At 46.9% G+C, this 20,486-nt stretch overlaps 1 protein-coding gene across 2 annotated transcripts in view; it reads left to right on the top strand.

The window, feature by feature from the left end:
* Positions 1-20,486, top strand: part of CADM3 (cell adhesion molecule 3) — a 32,597-nt gene continuing 12,111 nt past the window's right edge. Inside the window, exons 1-2 of one of the 2 annotated variants that reach the window (XM_006168858.3) lie at positions 1-82; positions 18,449-18,550. In XM_006168858.3, coding sequence (XP_006168920.1) covers positions 1-82; positions 18,449-18,550 — 184 coding nt within the window. The remainder of the gene's footprint in view (positions 83-18,448; positions 18,551-20,486) is intronic. The other variant, XM_006168860.3, reaches the window with a different exon arrangement.

Below are 20,486 nucleotides of genomic sequence, written 5' to 3'. Positions count from 1 at the left end.
ATGGGGGCCCCTCCCGCCCTGCCCCTGCTCCTGCTCGTCGCCTGCTGCTGGGCGCCCGGCGGGGCCAACCTCTCCCAGGACGGTGAGTGAGGGAGGGGGCGGTGCCAGGGGAGCCGGCGAGTGACCCGAGGTGGGGGATCAGGTGGGCAGTCGGGTGGAGGCAGCCTGTTGGCTTTGTTTGGAACCGGGGGTTCAAGTCCCTGGCCGCTGCTAATACCCTTGTGTCTGTGTCTGAGCATCCTTGTCTCTGTGGATTGTGGGGTGTGCCGGCGTGTGCACCCTCTTGTGTACACCGTCAAGTGTGTGTCTGCGTGTGCGCCCGGGGTTTGGATCTCGGGGTTGGTTTCTATTATGAGCTGCGCGGGTCTGGATGTGTTGCTGTCCGTGCGTGTGTCTGTGTGTGTGTCTGGGTGTGCGCGTCTGTGTTGGTGTCTGGCTCTGCGTTTCTGTGTCAGTATCTGTGTGTGTGTGTGTGTCAGTGTGTGCTGGGGGCGGAGTGAGATTTGTCGCTGTTTCGGTAAGGGCGTGTGTCGGGTGTTTGTGTATGTGTGTCTTAGGGTTGGGTAGCCAGTGCAATCCCCCAAACTGCTGTATGCAAACATTACTGCTCCCCCGCCCGCCCCCCCCACCCGTGGTGGAGCTCCGAGTGGGCAGAGAAGGAGGCCTGGGTGAGGCTGGGAGGGGGGCGTGAGCAAGGAACGGGGGCTTCTCCTTGGAGCAAAACAACAACACAGGGCGGAGGGGGCCCTGGATGGCCAGATCCCTAGCCGTGGCAGAAGCTGGGAAAAGAAACCCAGACAGAAGCGGAGGAGGGTGGCGTGGGGGTAGAGGAGGGAGATTGGGTAAAAGGAAGATTCAAGATATTTGGAAGAAAGGTGCACGGAAAACCCCAAGCTTTCCTGGAGGAAGCATTGATTTTTCCCAAATTTGGGGTAGGGTATAGCATACCCAGACCCTTTGCCCCAGTCTGGAACTCAAACCTTCTTTGGTTTGTGATGGTAGAGAGATGAAGGAAGGGGGGTGGGGGGAGGCGGGGCCAGGGGTGAGGGGACTTGGGGAAGAGCCCCTCCCGGCCTGGGCCCGGCTATGTAGGTCAGCGCGGTGGGGGCACCTCAGCCTTCTTAAAGGCTACTGTTGGTTAATGGGTGACATGGGGGCAGTTTGTGGGGAGACCAGGAAGAGAGCCACAGCTCAGAGCCTCGGTCCGGAGGAGAGAAGCAGGCAGTGAAGGGACTGAAGGAATGCATCTTCCATTCTCTCTCCGCCCCTGTCAGGGGAGCGGTGGGAGAGGGGGGAGGGGGGACAGGACCTCGCGAGCAAAGGGAAGTGGGGAGAGGGAGGAGGGTGGTAGCTGCGCCCGGCCAGATGCCAAGTAAAAACCAGAAAGAACCGCAGGGGAGGAGAAACGAAAAGCGGCTCCTGGGCGATGGACCCTGTGGCCAGCAGGGATGGGCACAGGGCGGGGTGGAGGTGGAGAGGGGAGGGGTTGAAACTGGGGAGGATGATGTAGAGAATTTCTTCATCCGAGGATACAGGCAAAGAGCCAGAGTGCTGGAGGAATTATAGCTCCACCTCGCCTGACCTCTTCCCCAAGCCCTGTCTCCCTGTGATAAAGGAGCTTCCCTTGGTATGGAGACCCCGGGGGATGCCCTCCCTCTGGTTGGCTGGCGAACTCTTTCCATCCTCGGCCCATCAAGCTCCCTAAAGGGAGTTCCTGCCTGAGTCAACAGAGGGCAGCCCCTCCCTCTCCTCTACAAGGAATCCCTCTTGCCCAGAGGATAGCATAGGACTCTACTCTGGAAAAGTGAGCAGAGTCCTGGCGAGGAGCAGGCCAAGTACAAAGCAAAGAGGGGTTGCTGGCCTCCGTGATGACCCTCCCACTAGGTCTTGACTTCAACCACAGCCCCTGGTCTTCCCATCCTGCTAGCTCAGGTAAAGAGAGGCAAGTGTGACCCGAACTGCCATCATTCGGCAATGGAAATTGATGGTGTCAGGCTGGATCCCAAAAACAGAGAAAGATGTCAGCCCAGAAAGCTGTGAGCTCTTCCACTCTAAAAGGTAGACACGGGAGACGAGAGCAAATCGGTATGCTGGCCAAGTCTTTTCCACCAACTATATTATTCTTTCTTGATCCTTAACTTGGTGGTCTAGCCTGCAAGTTGAGAGAAAGAGAGTTGCCCTGTCCCCATATTTAGAAATATGTCTCAGAGCAGTGATTTGGAATGAATGGGTGGAAGACAGTAACTTTTGCTTGGGGAGTTTCTAGAAGAGAGGCAGGAAGTTGGAGATAAAGAGGAGGGTTCTACTTCTAATGAAGACTAATAAAGCGTCACTTTTCTTGTAATATGCAGAGTGTGATCTCTAGTTAGTGAACATCTATCTGGTGTGCAGTATCTCAGGACATGCTCATGACATAATCACAATATCTTCTATCTTAAACTAGCTGTACCCTCTAAGAAGAGCTAAGAAGGCCAATAATGATGGTAGGGGTAGGTGCATAGTGTTCAAGCTCATGGATGGTGATCCTGAAAGCTGGTGTTTATGACTAGAAGCATGTAGAAAGTAGGTCTAGTAATGCTGAGTTGGCCTGAGGCCTGTGGGCAAGGAATTAGGCAATACATACCTTAACTGGAAGTGTTGTAGCAAAACTAGGAAAGATGTGGTATGAAGGTTTAAGGACAGGAAATCCGAGTACACTGATGCTTGAGTGGTCAAGGGTGCTGTGGCAGGGCAGCTATTCCCACATAAAATAAGGAAAACAACTGTCATCTGCTACTGGGACATATAACTCCTGGAGTACAACATGGTTTTTTTAAGCTTCATAAGGCTGATAGGGACCGAAATGCTGGAGAAAGGCAAGCAAATGATATCTGAACCTGACCATGAGTGCTGTGGCTAGAAGCTCAAGAACGGTTAAGAAATCCCAATTTGCCATCTGCCTTTCCTTCTCACATTTTTCCAATGTATTGGCAGGAGTTGGCAATTCCAGGTTGGTGGGCTATGAGGCCTATGGACTTAATTCATACTGTGGTCATCTCTCTGGTGAGCAGATAGACACTCAATACAGTGGCCAGTCTTTTCTGGATTCTTCCTACCCATGTTCCTTCCAGAACTCTGAGTTGACTTGCTGTTGAGTCAGATGCATGGACAGCTTTGCTTTGCTTCAGACCAGGTTATAGCAAGTTAGCCTTGTACTGCACTGTCCCACAGATGAATATCTTTTCCTTCCCAATGACCTTCTGTCCACTGCCATCCATTCTGCAGCCCCCTGGCCAGGTGCCCAGTGTGGAGATCATGCCCAATGTGCCGGAGAAGTCCAGCAGGCATTCACTCTAGCACTGCCCACAGATATGCTTGGCAGATCTACTCCACCCTGATTCTGTTCTTAGCTGCAGCTGTAACTATTCTGTTTCTGCTCCTGTTAGCTGCCTAGTTGCAGCTGTAACTCTTAGGAAGGATATGCTTTCCCTTTAGACATGTGCATTTTCCTGGCACAGAAAACTTGAGATCAGATGAGAGATATTGGTATAGGAGAGTTAGCTAATTTCCTGAAGAACCAGTCTATCTGATGGGAGGCCCAATCTAGGCTAGAACCCGTTTAAGACAGAAGATATTCTGATTAGGTTATGTGCATCAGCATGTCCTGAAAGGCTGCACACCAGATGGATGTCCACTATCTGTAGAGCTCACACTGTAACCCATGATTATGACAAACATCCCATCCTGAGCTCTCCCTGGGTCAGAGCAGTGCTGCTGTTTTCAGTCATTTCCTCTAGAGCAATGGTTTCCTTGCCTTTTTTTTTTTTTTAAAAAAAAAAGGAAATATATGAAACCTTTTTATCAAGTAAACCAGATCAAAGGAGAATTTCTCTTTTCTGTGGGGACAGAGAAGGAAGACCCATAGCCCCTTTCTCCTATCTTCTTGGCTTCTCCACTCTTCTCTAATCCTTAAGGTGCAGCCTGGAGTTTGGCTACCCAGGTCGAGATCCGCCCCATGGCAGCAGAATGAGCCAACTCAGTACCCTTACACTCCCTCTTCCTCTTCCAACCGAGAAAGAAAGGAAGTCCAAATCTAATTTCCAGAGTGCCTTGTTGGAGATGCTCACTATCCACTTGGAGGCAGTGACTCATAGTTCTGCAGCCATCAAATTCCACAGATGGCATGTTTTGGTGTTCCGGTCACTTTGAAGCAGCGGGCTGGGTAGTTGTGCCACTGCTCTGTCAATGCATAGATTTGATTTGGGGACTCCTTGCTGTTACAGCTTTCTTGCGATCCAAATAATATGTAGAATGGGATCAAGAGCTGCTTTTCCTTAAGTTACCTGCTAGGAAAAAACTCTTCCCAGTTATCACCAGAGAAATAATACCCTGGGGGCTGTGACTAGTCACACTCTCTTTTGTTTCCTACTTCAGCAGAACTGTACAGTGGCTCAACAATCCCTTTTTTTGTCATTTAATTCTCAGTAAAGGAATTTCTTTTAGGGTGCTCATCTCAGTTCCAGACTCCCCTTGAAAACAAACTGAACTGAACCAGTTCCTCACTGACTACTAAATGAAAAATCCAGAGTATAAGAAAGTTTCAATCATTCTATCTCCTTGCATTTTTTCCTGTTAGGATTTAATGTTTGCCATGTAACCATTAGCTATAGGCCTATATACTGGAATATTTTCTTTCCTGTGCGGGGTCATGACCTCACAGCCCACCCATAAGTTCTGAGAATAGCAATCTCCATGGGGATGCCTGTGAGGCCTGGAGAGAAACAACACAGCAGAAAGAGAGCCTGGAGACAAGAGCCATCAGAAAAAGATTCAGGTCTCTAAAAGCTCGGCCGAATTAAGGATAAACACTCCATGTCATTGTAAAATGGAGAAGAACAAGTCTCCGGGCAAAAGACCTGTCTCTGCCTCTAGGATCAGCAATAGAGATGATTCTTTACAAGGCCAGAACCGGCTGATGCTCAGGGCTCCTATAACCACCCAAGTAAAAACCCAATCCAATCCTGTTATATATGACAAGGAGATTCATCCTTTCTAGTACTGAGAAGCCAGACTCTCAAGAGTCTTGAACACATGAAGCTGTTGAGATTTTTGCACAACAGAGGTTCAGTAAAGCTCTGTATTTCCCATGGAAGCAGTAAGTACTGACCAGAGAACCATTTTCTCCCTTCCTTAAAACATTGCTAAGCTTAAAGAGTGTGACCAAATTTCATAACGAGCACAGAGGCCTCTGAGTCCTGAGTCCTTCTTTTTAAGTGTGATCACATACCTGTTTTTCGTGTATAATATGATTGATTCCAGATGATTTACAGCAACTTGGAGTACAGGAGGGCATTCTACCCATGACCAAACCAGTACTCTACATTTTGGTTCCCTCTATCTCAGGGTCTCTGAGGGGCCACAGGCTCTGTGAGATTGTTTCCCTAATTAGATAAACCTAATTTTACTCATAATAAGTTGTGGCATAGGAAAACTCTCTCCATCACCATACATGCCTTAGTATTTGACATAGTTACAGAGGTGCTCATGTTGACAAACTCTTATCTGGTAGTGGTGCTCATGTTTACCCCATTCTCGTGTGTGTGTGTGTGTGTGTGTGTGTGTGTGTCCGACAGGTCAAAGTTATTTGGGAGGCCTTGCAGAGGATTTGATGAGTGTAGTGTGGCCCTAACCAGAAACCCTGGTGTCCATTCTTTAAAGTTCTGTGCCTGCCCGTTGGCTGCCTAAAGCCCGGATTCCAGCGCCAGTTCTGTGTGGAAGGAACTACTGTACCTGTGCTTTGAGCTCTCCATGGTGCTAACCCCTGGCAGTGACACGCCAGGTTCTTCTTGTTGCTCTCCGTGGTCCTGCTCTAACTCCGAGCTTCATAATCTCTTTACTCTCCACAGTGCGGCCCTTAGAACTGGGCCAGCCTCTCCCTCCCGCACCCCAAACACCATAACGTCTTGGTTATGGTCCCTGACTTGTCCCACCAGGAAATGAGGTGGGGAGAACCCTGAGCTAAAGACATGGGGACTCCTCCTGGGCACCTAATCAACCATAGGAAGGGGACAGAAAAGCAAGTCATTCTCAGGTTTAAAAATAAAGTATTTTTTGAGATGTGCAAAAAGATGAGGCCTATAGTGATCTCAAATGGTCTCAAAAAGGATGGGATGTTTTGTCATATCTGGGCTCATAGATTAAAAACAGAGCTACAAAGAGTCGTGTTTTGGATTGCAACAGCATTGCTCCTCTACAATAACTATATATACACTATGAATGTGGAATGCAACGTGAGTGCTGCTCAATGCATAAGCATGTGCCACTTGCACGCTAAGCCTTATCGCCAATTCTCACTGTCCCACCATGGATCTCATTCTCTCTTTTCCTTCATCTTTAACAAATAGAGAAACAAGTCAGAGTAGTGGGTGATGAGAATAGACGAGGGAGGAATCCAGTAAATGAGAGACATAGAAAACAAATATGAGAACCCCGACTCATTTCTTCCACCTTTACAACCTTCGCGTGCAGAACTCTAGCCTTAAATATAACTGTCCCATCCCAGAGGCCATCATCCCTTGTTCATATTCCAACAGGTGCCTCTTTAAACTGGACTCTGGTGCTTTGGGGGAATATCTGGCAATGCACTGATGATGTCAGGTGTGGTGAGGAGCTGAGGATGCTCAACCCCAGTCTGACTTAGAATAGCCAGCCTGCCCCCCTCATCACATCAGGATGATAAAAGCTGCTCCTCCCCTAAACGTTGATTTTCCTGTGTCAGCTTCAGCCCAGTAGTTCATAGAATAATGAATACTTCTGGATGACCTACAGCAGTCTAGCTGGAGAGGCAGGCTCCCAGAACGATTCTCTCTTTTCCTTCATCTTTAACAAATAGAGAAACAAGTCAGAGTAGTGGGTGATGAGAATAGACGAGGGAGGAATCCAGTAAATGAGAGACATAGAAAACAAATATGAGAACCCCGACTCATTTCTTCCACCTTTACAACCTTCGCGTGCAGAACTCTAGCCTTAAATATAACTGTCCCATCCCAGAGGCCATCATCCCTTGTTCATATTCCAACAGGTGCCTCTTTAAACTGGACTCTGGTGCTTTGGGGGAATATCTGGCAATGCACTGATGATGTCAGGTGTGGTGAGGAGCTGAGGATGCTCAACCCCAGTCTGACTTAGAATAGCCAGCCTGCCCCCCTCATCACATCAGGATGATAAAAGCTGCTCCTCCCCTAAACGTTGATTTTCCTGTGTCAGCTTCAGCCCAGTAGTTCATAGAATAATGAATACTTCTGGATGACCTACAGCAGTCTAGCTGGAGAGGCGGGCTCCCAGAACAAATTTCTGGGACCCCCCCCTTTTTTTTTCTTTCCTCGTTTGAAACAAGGAGAAACTTCACTCTTCAAGGACAGGTAATGGGAGTTATTAATCTCTATGAGTGAGCCTTCAGGAAGACAGAATTAGGGTTACAGCAACAGCTGGAGTATCTCTCATGTACTCTTCTTGCAGAGCCCTCCATTCCTTTAGAAAGCAGACATGTTTCAGAAAAAGTTGAAATGCTGAGATTCCAAGATGGTTTCCAATACGTGTATCATCCTTCTGTATGAACTCTCACCTCTGGGTGTAACCCTGTCCGTCCTTCTCCAGAGGCCTCCAGGAGAATGACAAGGAGCCTCAAGAACAAACTAAAATGTTGTCTTCTGTAAGGATGTAACTCCCCTTCCCCCAGACAGACTTGCACTAATTGTGTATTGATTGTTAATTATAAGCACCTTTAGCTCATTTACTTCCATTTCAGGGTCAGGAAGGTCAGGGACATCACCTTGCCCCAGGGGGAAACAAAAGAAAAAGGAATGAAGGCCGATGTCTCAGCCACTCATCTTAGTTAGTCACTTCTCTCTTTTCCTCAGACAGTCCTGGATATTGGCAAGGTAGGATGGAGGACTGATACCAGATTTCACTGGGAATATGCAGATCCCTGTTTCGTGTCTGTTTGTCTTCTATGCCCTGGCTCTTTGCTTCCAGTTCTGACGCTAGAATTCCAGCCAAAGTCTCACACGGGGTAACATCTGAAGGTGAAGTGGTTTATTGAGTCTCCGACTTAAATACCTGATAGTTCTTGGAATGCTAGTCAGACTCCAGTAAGTACATCAAGGACAGCTCACTTGGGATTTAGGATGGTGGTCAGTGTTTGAACAGCCTGCGGCTGAGTTCTCCCTTAGTACAAAAATGAGGGGCCAGTGTTGCCATCTGCTCCTCATCACTCATCCCCCAGCCAATGCGAAAATGACAGCGGAGCACTTCCACTCACTCACTCTTACTAGCGCTTTACTTCCTAAGGAAAAAAAAATATTTCCAGACACGATGACATGGGTTTTCCCCTCATCTCTATCCTATAATCTCACAGAATATAAAAGCCACCGTCACTAAGCCCCTGGGCTTCCCATATTTTTATTTATCCTCAACTGCTGCTTCATGCCAACTCTTTCCTGGTTTCCAAGCCCTGGAGTCCAGTGTCAGTGACAGATGGACTGAGCCTCAGCCCTGGGGAGGAGAGGATTCTGGCCCCCTCCTGGGGAGTGTGAACAGAAGAGAGAGCCTGAATTCTGCTTTGAGGAAAATGTCTGAATTTAAGCCATATGGTTTTCTGGAAGTTCTGATTAATATGGGCATGGAGAAGGGCTCTGTATCTGGGTCATAAGAAAAATCTGTGTGTTTATGTCAGAAAAAATTAAAAAGAGATATGAATAGTGAGGATCATAGTGCAGTGTGTGTGAGTGAGTGTCTGTGTGTGTGTGTGTGTGTGTGTGTGTGTGTGTGTGTATTGAAGGCTACAAGCTGAGGGAAAGACAAGGGTGACCAGGTGACAATATGCATGCATCACAGGGGACTCTGTATCAAGGAAGAGACACCCGGTCAAGGTTTAAGAAGAAAGGAAGAGATTTTTGTGTCAGAGCAGCAATATTTTAAAAATATGTATTTAATCGTATGAATTATTCTCATTTCTTAATTTGACCGGGATGGGGAGGGAGGAGAAAGAGAGAGAGGACAGTGAGAAAGCAAGCTTCCAGTTCTGGGATTTGAGCTGGTTGGCTATGTGAGAGCCCAGTGCCCTAACCACCTTGCCACCTGCTGGCTCCAGCCAGAACAATATCATTTGCCCCTTGGGGAACCGTGAGATTTGTAGACTTCGTAAAACATGTCTGTTTCACGGAAGAGTTAAATTCCCAGGAAGGCACAAAGTAAAGCTAATGTGAATGATATGCCACTCTGAAAAAATACAGATTTTCTCTTTTCTTTTTTTTTTTTTTTCAAGTGAGGGAAGAGAGTACATCTCAGTGAAGAAGGGGGGCATTGGGGAGATCAGAGTAGTGTGTGAGTGTTCAGAGCAGAACACATTGTTCTTCATGTAATGCTCCTAACCATTGCCCTGAACCTGTCATCCACACCCTGATGCTGATCATCCAATGAAGAGAAACAGTAAAAACAAGTCAGGAAAATCAGGACCAGCAGAGATAAATGCTTTCTTGCCTGACTTCTAACAAATTAAACTTTTCCACAGCATTGTTATCCAACCACGCTGAGCCATGAGCCTGAAATATCTAAGGGGCATCACAAAGGTAGAGGAGAATAAGATAGTTCCTGTTGAGAAGGGGAATCCATGCAGGTGTTTGGACAGGAACTGAGGCGCTGGTGCAGGTCTAGAGAGCGTGCACAGAGGCAGGTGTCACCGCCCAGGCTGAGGTTTCTCAGCCTCGGGGAATCTACTCTTTCTATGCCCTTGTTTCCTGGGCTTTCATGTCCACTTCCACTCCGTATTTTCCCATGTACTTTCACTGAGCTGAGCTGAATTCTGCTTTTGATTCTGTTATGTGTCCTTTCCCAAATACTTTCCTAACATGGAGAGGTTTTTTCCCTCCTCATTTCTATTACATATGCATAAAAGCAGCAGAATACGTTTAGGGTAAATGCATAAAATCCCTCCCTCTGGCTGAAGGGGGCAGATAAGTTCAGATAAAATTGTACCTGTCCTGATGCCTAAGGATGTGATCACAGTGGGAAGTGAGTGAGGAGATGGGATAAACAACGCTCCTAAAATACAGTTAGCATCCCAGCTTTAAAGGCCTATCTAGAGGGAGGGGAAAAAAAGAAAAAAAAACACCTGGTGAGGGTCAGTACCTACACAGACCCTGTTCTCCAGAAGTTCTGGCCTAGCTTTCCCTATGCTCTGCCTAATCCCACCATCACAGGCTCTTAGCAGAGGGCACCAGGCATGCCTGCAGAACACACAGCCCAGTCCTAGAAGGAAAAGCCAAGGCAAGAGTGGGGCTCTTTTGGAATCAGAGCCCCTTCCCTTTGGTCTACCGACTGCTGCTTTCCTTGTTGTAACTCAGTATTGGCTACAGAGGGGCTTGTTTTGGTTGGGGGCCAGCCCAGGGCTCCCTCCCAGTGCTAATGCACCAAGAACACTGACTCAATAGCAAATCAAAGCAACAGCTGTCCCCACCTCCTTCTCTGCCACCCACTTCCCAGTCTCTGCTCCTCGGAATCTTAACTAAGTCGCTGAGGCCCCCCCCCCAGCCTACCACAAGCCCACTTCTGCCTCCAGATTTCTCTCTAGCTTAAGAATAGGACACGCTCCTCTGCTTTTTCTCCCTTCTCTTCTAGCCCCTGTTTCCCACAGCACAAGCAGGTGAGCCTTCCCACAGCTCTCCATCATGCAGGAGCCAGCAAGTGCAGGCATAGCACACACTTGTGGCCTGTCCTCTTAGTCACCCTTTTTAGCTCCTGGGGGCATAAAAGTGGCTTTTGCCCTTTGGCTTCCTGTTCGGTGGAAACCAGAATCTGCCAATGCAGTCGTGTTGCATCTTCAGGGACTCCATCCTCATTTTCTCCCAAATTCTCTCACCCACCTGGCATTTAGTAGACATATTCCTTTTGAGGTCTGAGGTCCTGAGGATCCTCACTGCCATACAGAGGGAGATGGGGAGAAGGAGGGGGATGGTACCCCCTGGTGCAACTCAGCTCCTGAATTAGCTAGCCCATAAGGGCTGCTATGAAGCCACAGTGAGTCCGGGAGACTGGGGTTATAACCATAGTCCCCCTAACTACCTGTGTGACCATGCTCAACCTCCTAAACCTCTCTGAGCCTTGGTCCCTTGTATTTTTGTTGTTGTTGTTGTTGTTAAAGAGAGGTTTTTGCTATAGGACACGTGCGCTTGCTGGAGAGACAGAGAGAGACAGAAAGAGAGAAATCTCCCCCCCCCCGGGGGGATGTCCATGCTGCAATTCCTTCTCTTCCAGTCTCTTCTCAGGATTTTGAGCATGCGTGCACATGTTGCCCAGCATGAGTTTTAAGCCACCAGGTCCAGGACTCAAACTGCAGCTGACTATGTGGGAGGCCAGGGACATAGCCATTACGCCACCTGGTGGTCCCTGTCCCTCATCTTTTAAATGAGAGAGTTGGACTGGCTGCTACTTAGGATCCTTGTCAATTCTAAAAGTCTCCGCTTCTAAGACACATGGAAGGGAGGTATAAGAGAATGCAGAATGAGGGGTAATCAGGAGAGAAGAGGAATTATTGACCTTTGGCAGCAGGGAATCATAAAGGACATCAGTCCCATCCTCTCTGGTAGGATCAAAAGATCTTAGGAATAACCACCGCTGGCCATTAGAGGTCAGTAGAAAATGAGCAGACATGCAAATCCACTGCAGGGCTTTCAGAAAGATGTGCATATATTTATTCATGGCATCTCAAAGTTAATACCTTTTCCTTAAAATGTACTTATGGGAACATGCTTGAAATAACTGGGGGTTTTGTTTTATTTTCCATGGGAATGGAGGGTTAACACCCAGAGAAGCTTTTATTTTAACCCCACCCTCTCACCCACCTCAGGCAAGCAAGCCGAATGCCCCAGGGATTCCCTTCTCATCCCTAGCCACAGACCACTCCAGCCCCACAAACAAAAGCCTTTTATTTCTAATCTCCTTAGGATGGGAACTGAAAGATGTCTGCCAAGGCTCAATAGTAAACCTGTGAGCCCAGGCTGGGGAAGGCCCCTCCCGAACCTACACTTCTTGGATCACCTAATCCTATCGGGCTCTGTAGAGCCAAATTCTGGCTTTCTGGCCTGGACTTTGCCCAGCTAAGGTGCTAATCAGTGCATTTGGAACTTATTACCGTGAAGAGTCCATTATCACCCCTATTTCCCCGTCTACTTTCTCTCTATCCTGCGAACCTCCTAGGAGACTAGATCAAAGCCAGGAGGGAGTATCCGCTTGGGGCTCAAGAGGCTGCATGGTAAACAAGACTCCAGGAGGGAAAACCAGACAACAACAGAAATAATAGAGGGAGGGAACAAGGAGGAGCAAGGTCTCCACAGCCCAGCCAGGAAGAGGAAGACAGGGAGCTCCGGGAAGGGAAGGAGGCAGTGGAGCGTGACAGCTCTGAAGTTCTCAAGCCAATGTGAGTTGGAGCGCATCTGACTAAGCAAAGGCGATCCTTCAGGAGGTTCTCTGGACTGGGAAGGGACAGAAGCCCTCTCTGGGGAGCAACAGAAAAGAAAGAAATACGCCTGAAGAGACAGAGAGTCCCAGCTGACAGAATCATCCCCATCTCTCCCCTCCCAGCTTCTGTCTAAACTGCACTGCAATTTCACAGATATGAGAGTTCGAAACTTAGGAGAGGACAAGATTAAAATGGAAAAGAGGGCAGGAAGGAAGAGGATATTTTGATACTCGGACCATCACATCTTAGTCCCTAGGGCTTCAGCAAAATGTGCCATCATGTAGGCTGGCCAAAAAGAACTGTGGGAAGTTCAGTGCAAAGAGTCCCTTTTGATGAGAATTTTGTGCACAAAAGTCAAAGCAACTCCCCCAAATGTTGGAGTTATCATCTACACCAGGATTTCGATGGAACTGGTCCCGTTTGCTTCAACTGCAGAGTCAGACATCCACTGTCAAAGGAGAATGGGGTTCTGAGCATGAGGGCACGTGCCAGGGGCTGAGTTCCAGTTCTGACTTTTGTTGCCATGGCTGTGCTTCTGTGCGATCCAGAGGTACACGAGCGTTCGCTAAGAAGCAGGGGTCAGGGGGAAATCAGAGTGAGATCGTCCAGTCAGGGAGCCTAGCAATGGGTGTGGACAAGTCATTCTAAAAGTGGGTCTTTTCAGTATTCTGGGCCACAACCCCCAATATGTTTTTCTCTTGGAGATAGCACTCCGCCACCCACCTGTGATGGCAGTCGTGAGGAATAACAAGTAGGCTGGGATGAACAGTATTTTTAACTCTGGAGTTAGAGAAATGCTGAGTCATCATCATCACCATCACCATCATCATCAACTCCTACTCAGGGAGCTGGCTTCTCTACCGTCAGGGAAGTGGGGATCTGGACCCAAGCAATGGCGAAGTCAGCAGCAGTTAAGTGAGAGCTCTGTACCCTTGTCGTACCATCCCAAATGGGCACTCGTGACCTTGCGTATGGTCCTGAGGCCAATACATGTCAGTCCCCAAAACATACAGGGCGGGGAACATACACAAGCCAAGTCCTCGGGGGTCATACTAGAAGATGTGCAGACTTCTCTACAAGTCACTTAAACTGCAGACACGGTACATTTTTATTTGTTTGAGTCACACATTTACTTATTCAATAAATACTTACTGAGCACCTACTATGTGCAAGGCCTGTGGTGTGAGTAAAAAACTGAATCATAGTTGCCACTGCATGCTTTGGAGAGGCCCATTAGTAAGGCCCAATTCCCACCTCTGCTGCTCTCAATATGAGCAATCAATCAGAAGGAAATGAGCAGGTGAAAGGGCTACTTTGTACTTTAAAAATGCTAGGAATCCTACAGATACTAGAGAACCCATGGGTAAATAAACCAACAATTAAGAAACCCCCAAAGCAACAGAGGGCAAACAAGAAGATAATCCTTTAGTTTTTAAGCTAGGTGCTAGAGTACTATGAAAGTGTGAGAGAATTTGATCGGTTTTAACTAGACAGTATCTATTGCTTTCTTAACTGGAGTCCCACATTATAAGGCACTTAGGAATATATGAAATGGCCTCCAAGGTATAGATGAAGAACAATAGGAAACCCAATGGAAAGTGTAATCCAGTGGGTACATATCTAGCACCACTGTCGCCACCACAAACAACTTTTTCCAACTTGCTACACCATTATTTTTATCATGCTCCAGGTGAGCAGACAAACCCCACCACGCCACATGCAAAGTGCATGCTTCTGCAGAAGGAAGGAGTGTAGCAGAGATGCACAGAAAGCCCAGGTTGTGTGGTCATACAGACATAGGGTGAAAAATCTGTCCCATCCCAGTACTTATTAGACGTGTCATATGAAGAACTTCCCTAACCCAGCTTTAGCACGTGCGCAATACTTACTAAAAGCTGGTTCTAAAATAACGAATATAGAGAATCTAACTTGGATCTTGACATGTACGAAGTGTTGGTAAATATCAATTCCCTCTGGTAGATTTCTAGAGTGTCGGTCTGTGAAAGGTCTACCCTCATCCTCAGTCTATTTCTTCCCATTCTGTTTGGTTTGCTGTTTCTTTAGTAATGACAGATTTTGAGCATAGTTCTCACAATAGAAGATGCTCAGTGTCTGTTTCATTTACCAAACAAACATTTATTACATACCTTTTACGTGCAATATGGTGTATCAGGACCAGAACAGATATCGATCCTTTCTGAAAACATCTTTGTAATTTAGAAAAGAAGCCAAATGGCCATCGAAAGTAGAAAGTGCTTCATAATTTAAGAAAAGCCAAGTACAGTAACCCCAAACAAATGGGAAATTATTTCCATCTGAGACAATCAGGGAAGACTCCTTGAAGGAGGTGGCACACGAAGCAGGTTTTAAAGATGGTTAGGGTTTACGCATGTGAAGCTGGATAAAGGGCATTAGCTAGAGAGTTATTACAGAGAAGGAAATGGATTCAAGAAAACATTTTTGGAGAGAATTCCAAGTGGTTTCCTGTGTCTAAGTATGGGGTGAGTGAAGTAGAGCAAAGACAGTGTTGAAGGGCAGGTTGCATCAGACTGTACAGGATCTGGGGGCCAGGCTACCTCTGGATATTATCTGCAGGCACCAGAGCAGCTCTGGGTGTTCATAAGTGAGGAAACAGCACAACCAACAAGTCTGAAGCTCTCTTTGTCCATGGTCTACCTGAGCAGCCCGGGGCCTGCTCTCACTAATGGTGGTATGATCTCAATGTCGGGCCAGGTGACAGCAGCTCATCCCAATGTCCCGAGCAGAAATTGTATGGTTTCAACTTTGACGTTCATATTGTCCCATGATGCCCTGTGGACTTTCTTTGTATTCCAAATTCCTTGAGGGAATCCGTGCTGACGTCATGAGTGGTTGACATAATCTGAATCCAAACAAGACCAAACCTTTCACAACCCAGCTTATGGTTCCTGCTACGTGTTCATGTTTAGCATCGTGATCACTCATCTGCTCCCAGGGGAGCGGTCATTCAGCACTTACCATTAGAAGTTTACAATTTTGTTAAAACAGCCAGAAAACTTTCAGGCATATCAACAAACAATTCTCAAGAGGAGACATGGGCTCTTCAGTACATTTGAGAAGTAGAGGGAGAAATGTCACTCTCAGGGGAAAAAAAAAAAAAAAAAAAACTTGTCACCTTTTTAAAAATTTCATAAAAAAAGAAAGAGAAGACAATTCCTTATGGTAAATCATCTTCAAGACTTTAACACAATTACATTCATCTAGAGGAAGAAAAGAAAACCAGTAGAGGGAGAAAGGTCACTCTCAGGGAAAAAAAAAAAAAAAAAAAACCCTTGTCACCTTTTAAACAGTTTCATAAAATACTACGAGCCAGAGTGAGTTCTCCGTACCACTACAAAGGCAATACATCATGCATGTCCCAACTACGCGATTTATCAGAGGTTGTTTGTTATCGGTCTCTTTATTGGAACAATTCAGTTTAGTTTGAATGACTTATGCCATCATTTCACTTATTCATTCTATGCAGGAAAAAAAATATATATATATATACATACCAGCAAATTGCAGGAGGAGGAGAGAGATAAAAGAAATAGAAGCAAGGAGAAAAGTAATGAGGATGCAGAAAGATGCACAGATGAAAGAAGCAGGAAAGTGAAGACGAAGCCCATGCTGTTGGACATAATCCATGCTCTGCCTGATTGACAATATACAAGGGTGGCTGAATGAATAACCAGAACCAATTAAATGTACCGAGAGCCCACTATGAGCCAAGTGCTAAAGACACAAAGATGAATAAAAGAAAGCTCCTGCTCCTAACCAGCTCCAAGTTTAGATGAGGAGACGGATAACTAAACAAGTAAATCACAATCCAGAGTTCTAAAATGCTGTAAGGAGGAACTATGGAAAAAGCTTTGAGAGAAGTCCCAGAGAGAGAAAGGGTTCTTGAGAGGCGTGCTATTTGGGTGCCTTTCGGTAATCACTGAGCATCTCTGAACCTCATCTTAAAAAGTGATTACATGTAGTTACTTATCTTTAGAGGTTGTTTTAGGATTAAATGAATGCATGGTTGAAAATCCACACTGCAAACTCCAAGTCCTATGTAGCAAGGTATATGAGAGGATTATTTCCCATTCGAGCAAAGGCCTGTGAGGTGTTTATTTTGTGCATGGGGTACCAATACTGTGGGGTTGAGCACTGACCCTTCTCTGGCTTCTCCCTGTCCCTCCGCCCATCCCGCGTGTTACCACAACCAATCTGATGTCCGGCTGTGTGTTGACACAGCACACCCACAAAGACACAACCTGAAAAATAATATGAAACACTCACCAACTTCAGGTTGCCTCCATTGTTCATGTCCACAGAAGGCTGTAAGGTGAGGGGCTCGGCACCCAGGGGGAGTCTTCCTGCTAAATCTGACATCCCTGTCCACCCCCCCACCCCACCCCCCTTCCTGTCCTTCTCATCCTCCTCTTTCCTGCTTCTCCTCACCCTTCTCCGCCTACTTCTCTCTACCTGTTACAGTTTTTCTGTGCTCTCTGCTTTTACTCCCATCCCCAGCTGGGCATTGACACTTCTCTTGTTTGAGTACAGAGTAATGTAATTTCTCAGATCTCCTAGAAATTACTCTCATACTCTTCTGTCTCCTTCCTTACCCCCTTCTTCCTTTTCTCCCTCTTCTCTCCCCAGCCCTCTTTTCGTGCCCACCCCTTTCCTTTCCTCCCCTCTCTCCCTTTTCTCCCTTGTCTTCCGATTTGGCGATTCTCTCCCTGGTCCATCCCCTTAGGGAACCGAAGCTCAGGTTCCATTTCTCTTTTGAGTCTCACACCCCACCCCACCCCCACCCTCTCTGGGTTCTAGCACTCCCTTCTCGTCCTTTCCTCTCCCACAGAGGAGCGCACTGGGAAGGCTGGTGACGTTCTCCTGGGACCTCTGGGTCAGTCCACATAGCTGCTCCCAGCTCTGCTCAGCAGCCCGTGACCTCACTGCATTTTGCACATGTGATTGGCTACTTCAAGGCGCTCTGGCGGGAGACCCTGAATAGATTCACACTGCCTGTTTCTTTGTCCCTCTGCCTCTTCAGACTGGGTTGGAAAACAGACCCGTGGCTCTGCAGCACTTCATGAATGGGTTTAGGGGCTACCTACTAGGAAAGGAGGTGGTGACTCAGGCTCTGAGGTTAAAGAGAAAAGGGCTTTTGGTGTGTCAGGGAAGGAGCAAAGTGGGTGATGCCATGATTATTATGACTGAGAGTGGAGTGGGGAGAGTTAAGGGGGATTTGCATATACCCATTGGAGGTCACAAGCTGGCAAGGCGTGGTCCGACTTTCAGCTCTAAACATGGTTTCTTTCTTCAATACTGAGGCCTCTCTCACCTTGAAACAAATAGAGCTTTGGATTGGAATCAGGCGTTTGATTCCTGGTCCTTGTTCTTCTATTTGTATGACCTTGGGGACATCACTCCCTTCTGTTCCACTCTGCAGAATTGGAATGATCATGCCAGTGTGCTTGTTTTACAGGTTTATTAACAGGATTAAGCATGAAACCTTTCTTAGTGGATGATATGGTACAGCAGAAAGAATCCCGGGAAAGGAACGGAACATCTTGGGTTAGCTTTCATTTTTCTGTAGTGACCTTCACCAAGTCACTTTTAACCGTGACGGGTTTCACTGTTCTCATCGTGAAGTGGGAGAACTGGGCTGGACTATCGCGAAGTCTTGTTGGTTCTAACTTTACACGACTGACTGATAAAACTTAGCACCTTCCTTTGATTCACCCAGCCAGAGAAGTTCAGGTCCTTTATCAGGACTCCAGTTAGTTTCTCCCCTTGGTGAGAAACCCACCTTCTCTCAGGGATCCTGGTACACCTACTCCGCACAGGGGTTAGCCTCTCCCACACCCTCCACAATGAAAGCAGACCCCCAAACTGTAGCAGCGAACATGTAGGGCTCATCCTTGATGGAGATTCTCTCCCCAGGCTACTGGCAGGAGCAGGATTTGGAGCTGGGAACTCTGGCTCCGCTCGACGAGGCCATCAGCTCCACAGTCTGGAGCAGCCCTGACATGCTGGCCAGTCCAGGTGAGAATTCAGGCCCCTCATCTCAATGTCCCTCAGTCCCCCACTCATCCTCACATCATCTCCCACTCATGGTGCCTCCACTCTATGTTCTCACTCCCTCCATTACCACACAGCTCCTTCTTCTTTCCATTTGATTTTAGTTCTTAGTTCTGAACCACCAACTTCTCTTGCATCCACTCCTTCTTCCCCTACTCCACGACAGAGATCTCTGTATGACCAACACCTCTTTCCAAAACTGAAATGAATATATTACTGAGAACAAAAGGAGGCCCTAGAAAGACACAATAAAGGAAAGGGACCAGGGACACCTGGTTGACTAGTCAAAGACAGGTGTATGGCCATGGTAAATGACAGCCTTCCCAATTTCTTCACTAAGAGATTTTAGGAAGGTAGGACTTCCAAATGTACTCAAAATCATAGCTTTAATTCTCAAGCTAGAAGAATTCCATTTGAAAGAGCACTCCATTGAGAGACAGTGCAGCACTGTAGTCCCAGCCGGACCTTCTAGAATGATCTTAAGCAATCATGTCACCTCCATTGCCTCCTTGCCTACATCTGTGGAATGAGGGAATTAGACTCTGTGATCCCTAAGATCTCCCTCAGTTCTAATTTTTTTATGATTCTGAACACTAAAACTAGCCATGAGGCTTTGTGTTCCAATTTGGAAATAACCACCATGAATGGCGGATCCTTGACGCAGACTTTAGCTCAGGCACTTCCACTCCTTGGAGATGCTTCTCTGCTGGGATGCTTGCTGTCGATTTCTTGGAAATGCAATTCTGGTGACCAAGAAGGAAGAAATAATCAGGGCAGGAATAAGGTCAGTAACAAAAGGAAGATGGGATTGTTTTTAAAGTGTTCAGGGCATATATTGAGTCATCCGCAAAGTCATGACGTATTTTCCTGTTTTCCTATGCAAAAAATGCATCACGACTTTTCTGATGACCCAAGGAGAAGTAAGTTTCTTGGTTGCCTGTGTACGCAGAGATGAGCAATGTGGGTTAGGTGGTTTGGTGCCATAGAACAGATGATGAGCTTGTTTCAGAAGCAGAACTGGGAGGCGCTGTTTATTGTAGATTAGCCCTGTGGACATCAGCACAATTGGATCACAGAGTCAGTTCTGAAGGTGAGGCGATTGATATTGGGAATCAGAACCCATGCTGTGGGAACAGGGAACAATATCAGGTGGAGGAAGCAGGTGTCCCAGAGTCTTAGGAGCTCACAGCAAGGCCTGACTGGAAGGCGCACTGGGATTCAAATGGCTCATCTGTACAATACCTTGTGAGTCCTTTTGTTTTGTTTTGTTTTGTTTTGTTTAATTTTATGTAAGGAGACAGGGGCAAGAAGACATGTTTTTATCATCTTAAAGGGCAAACCTTAATTTGTCATGCTTTCTTTCCTTTTATTTTTTGAAGAGGCTTTTGCTATAGGGTGCATGCACTCTCTGGAGAGACAGAGGAAGACAGAGAGGCAGAAAGCAAGAAATCAGCCCCCAGGCGAATGACCATGCCACAATCCCTTCTCCTCCCTTTTCCTCTCGGGATTTTGGGCACACACGCACATGCGCTCTGCTTGAGTTTCAAGCTCTAGGTCCAGGACTTGAACCTCAGTCGGCGATGTGGGAGTCCAGCAACATAACCATTACACCATCTGCTGGTCCCAGTTAGTCACTCTTTGAAAATGGTACCAGGATGGGGATCTGGGTTTGTGTGTTGGGGGCCGGGAAGTAGGAATACTAATGGGACTGTATTAAGGGGCCTGATGATGGCGGGGAAGTTATGGTTAGAAGAATGGGAAAGTATGTCCGAATGTTTCAGTTTTTTACTTTCAATATTTTATTTGTTTGTTTTACAGTCTTTTTCAGCTACGTCTGTGTAAACGAATGTACACCCGAAGGGCTGATTTGTCTTTTTCCCCATTTAAGAATTGGGGTTAT

This window comes from Tupaia chinensis, unplaced genomic scaffold (assembly GCF_000334495.1).
Source record: "Tupaia chinensis unplaced genomic scaffold, TupChi_1.0 Scaffold146187_1, whole genome shotgun sequence".
In the NCBI taxonomy this organism is placed as follows: Eukaryota; Metazoa; Chordata; class Mammalia; order Scandentia; family Tupaiidae; genus Tupaia; species Tupaia belangeri.
This window is presented reverse-complemented; position numbering and strand designations above follow the sequence as displayed.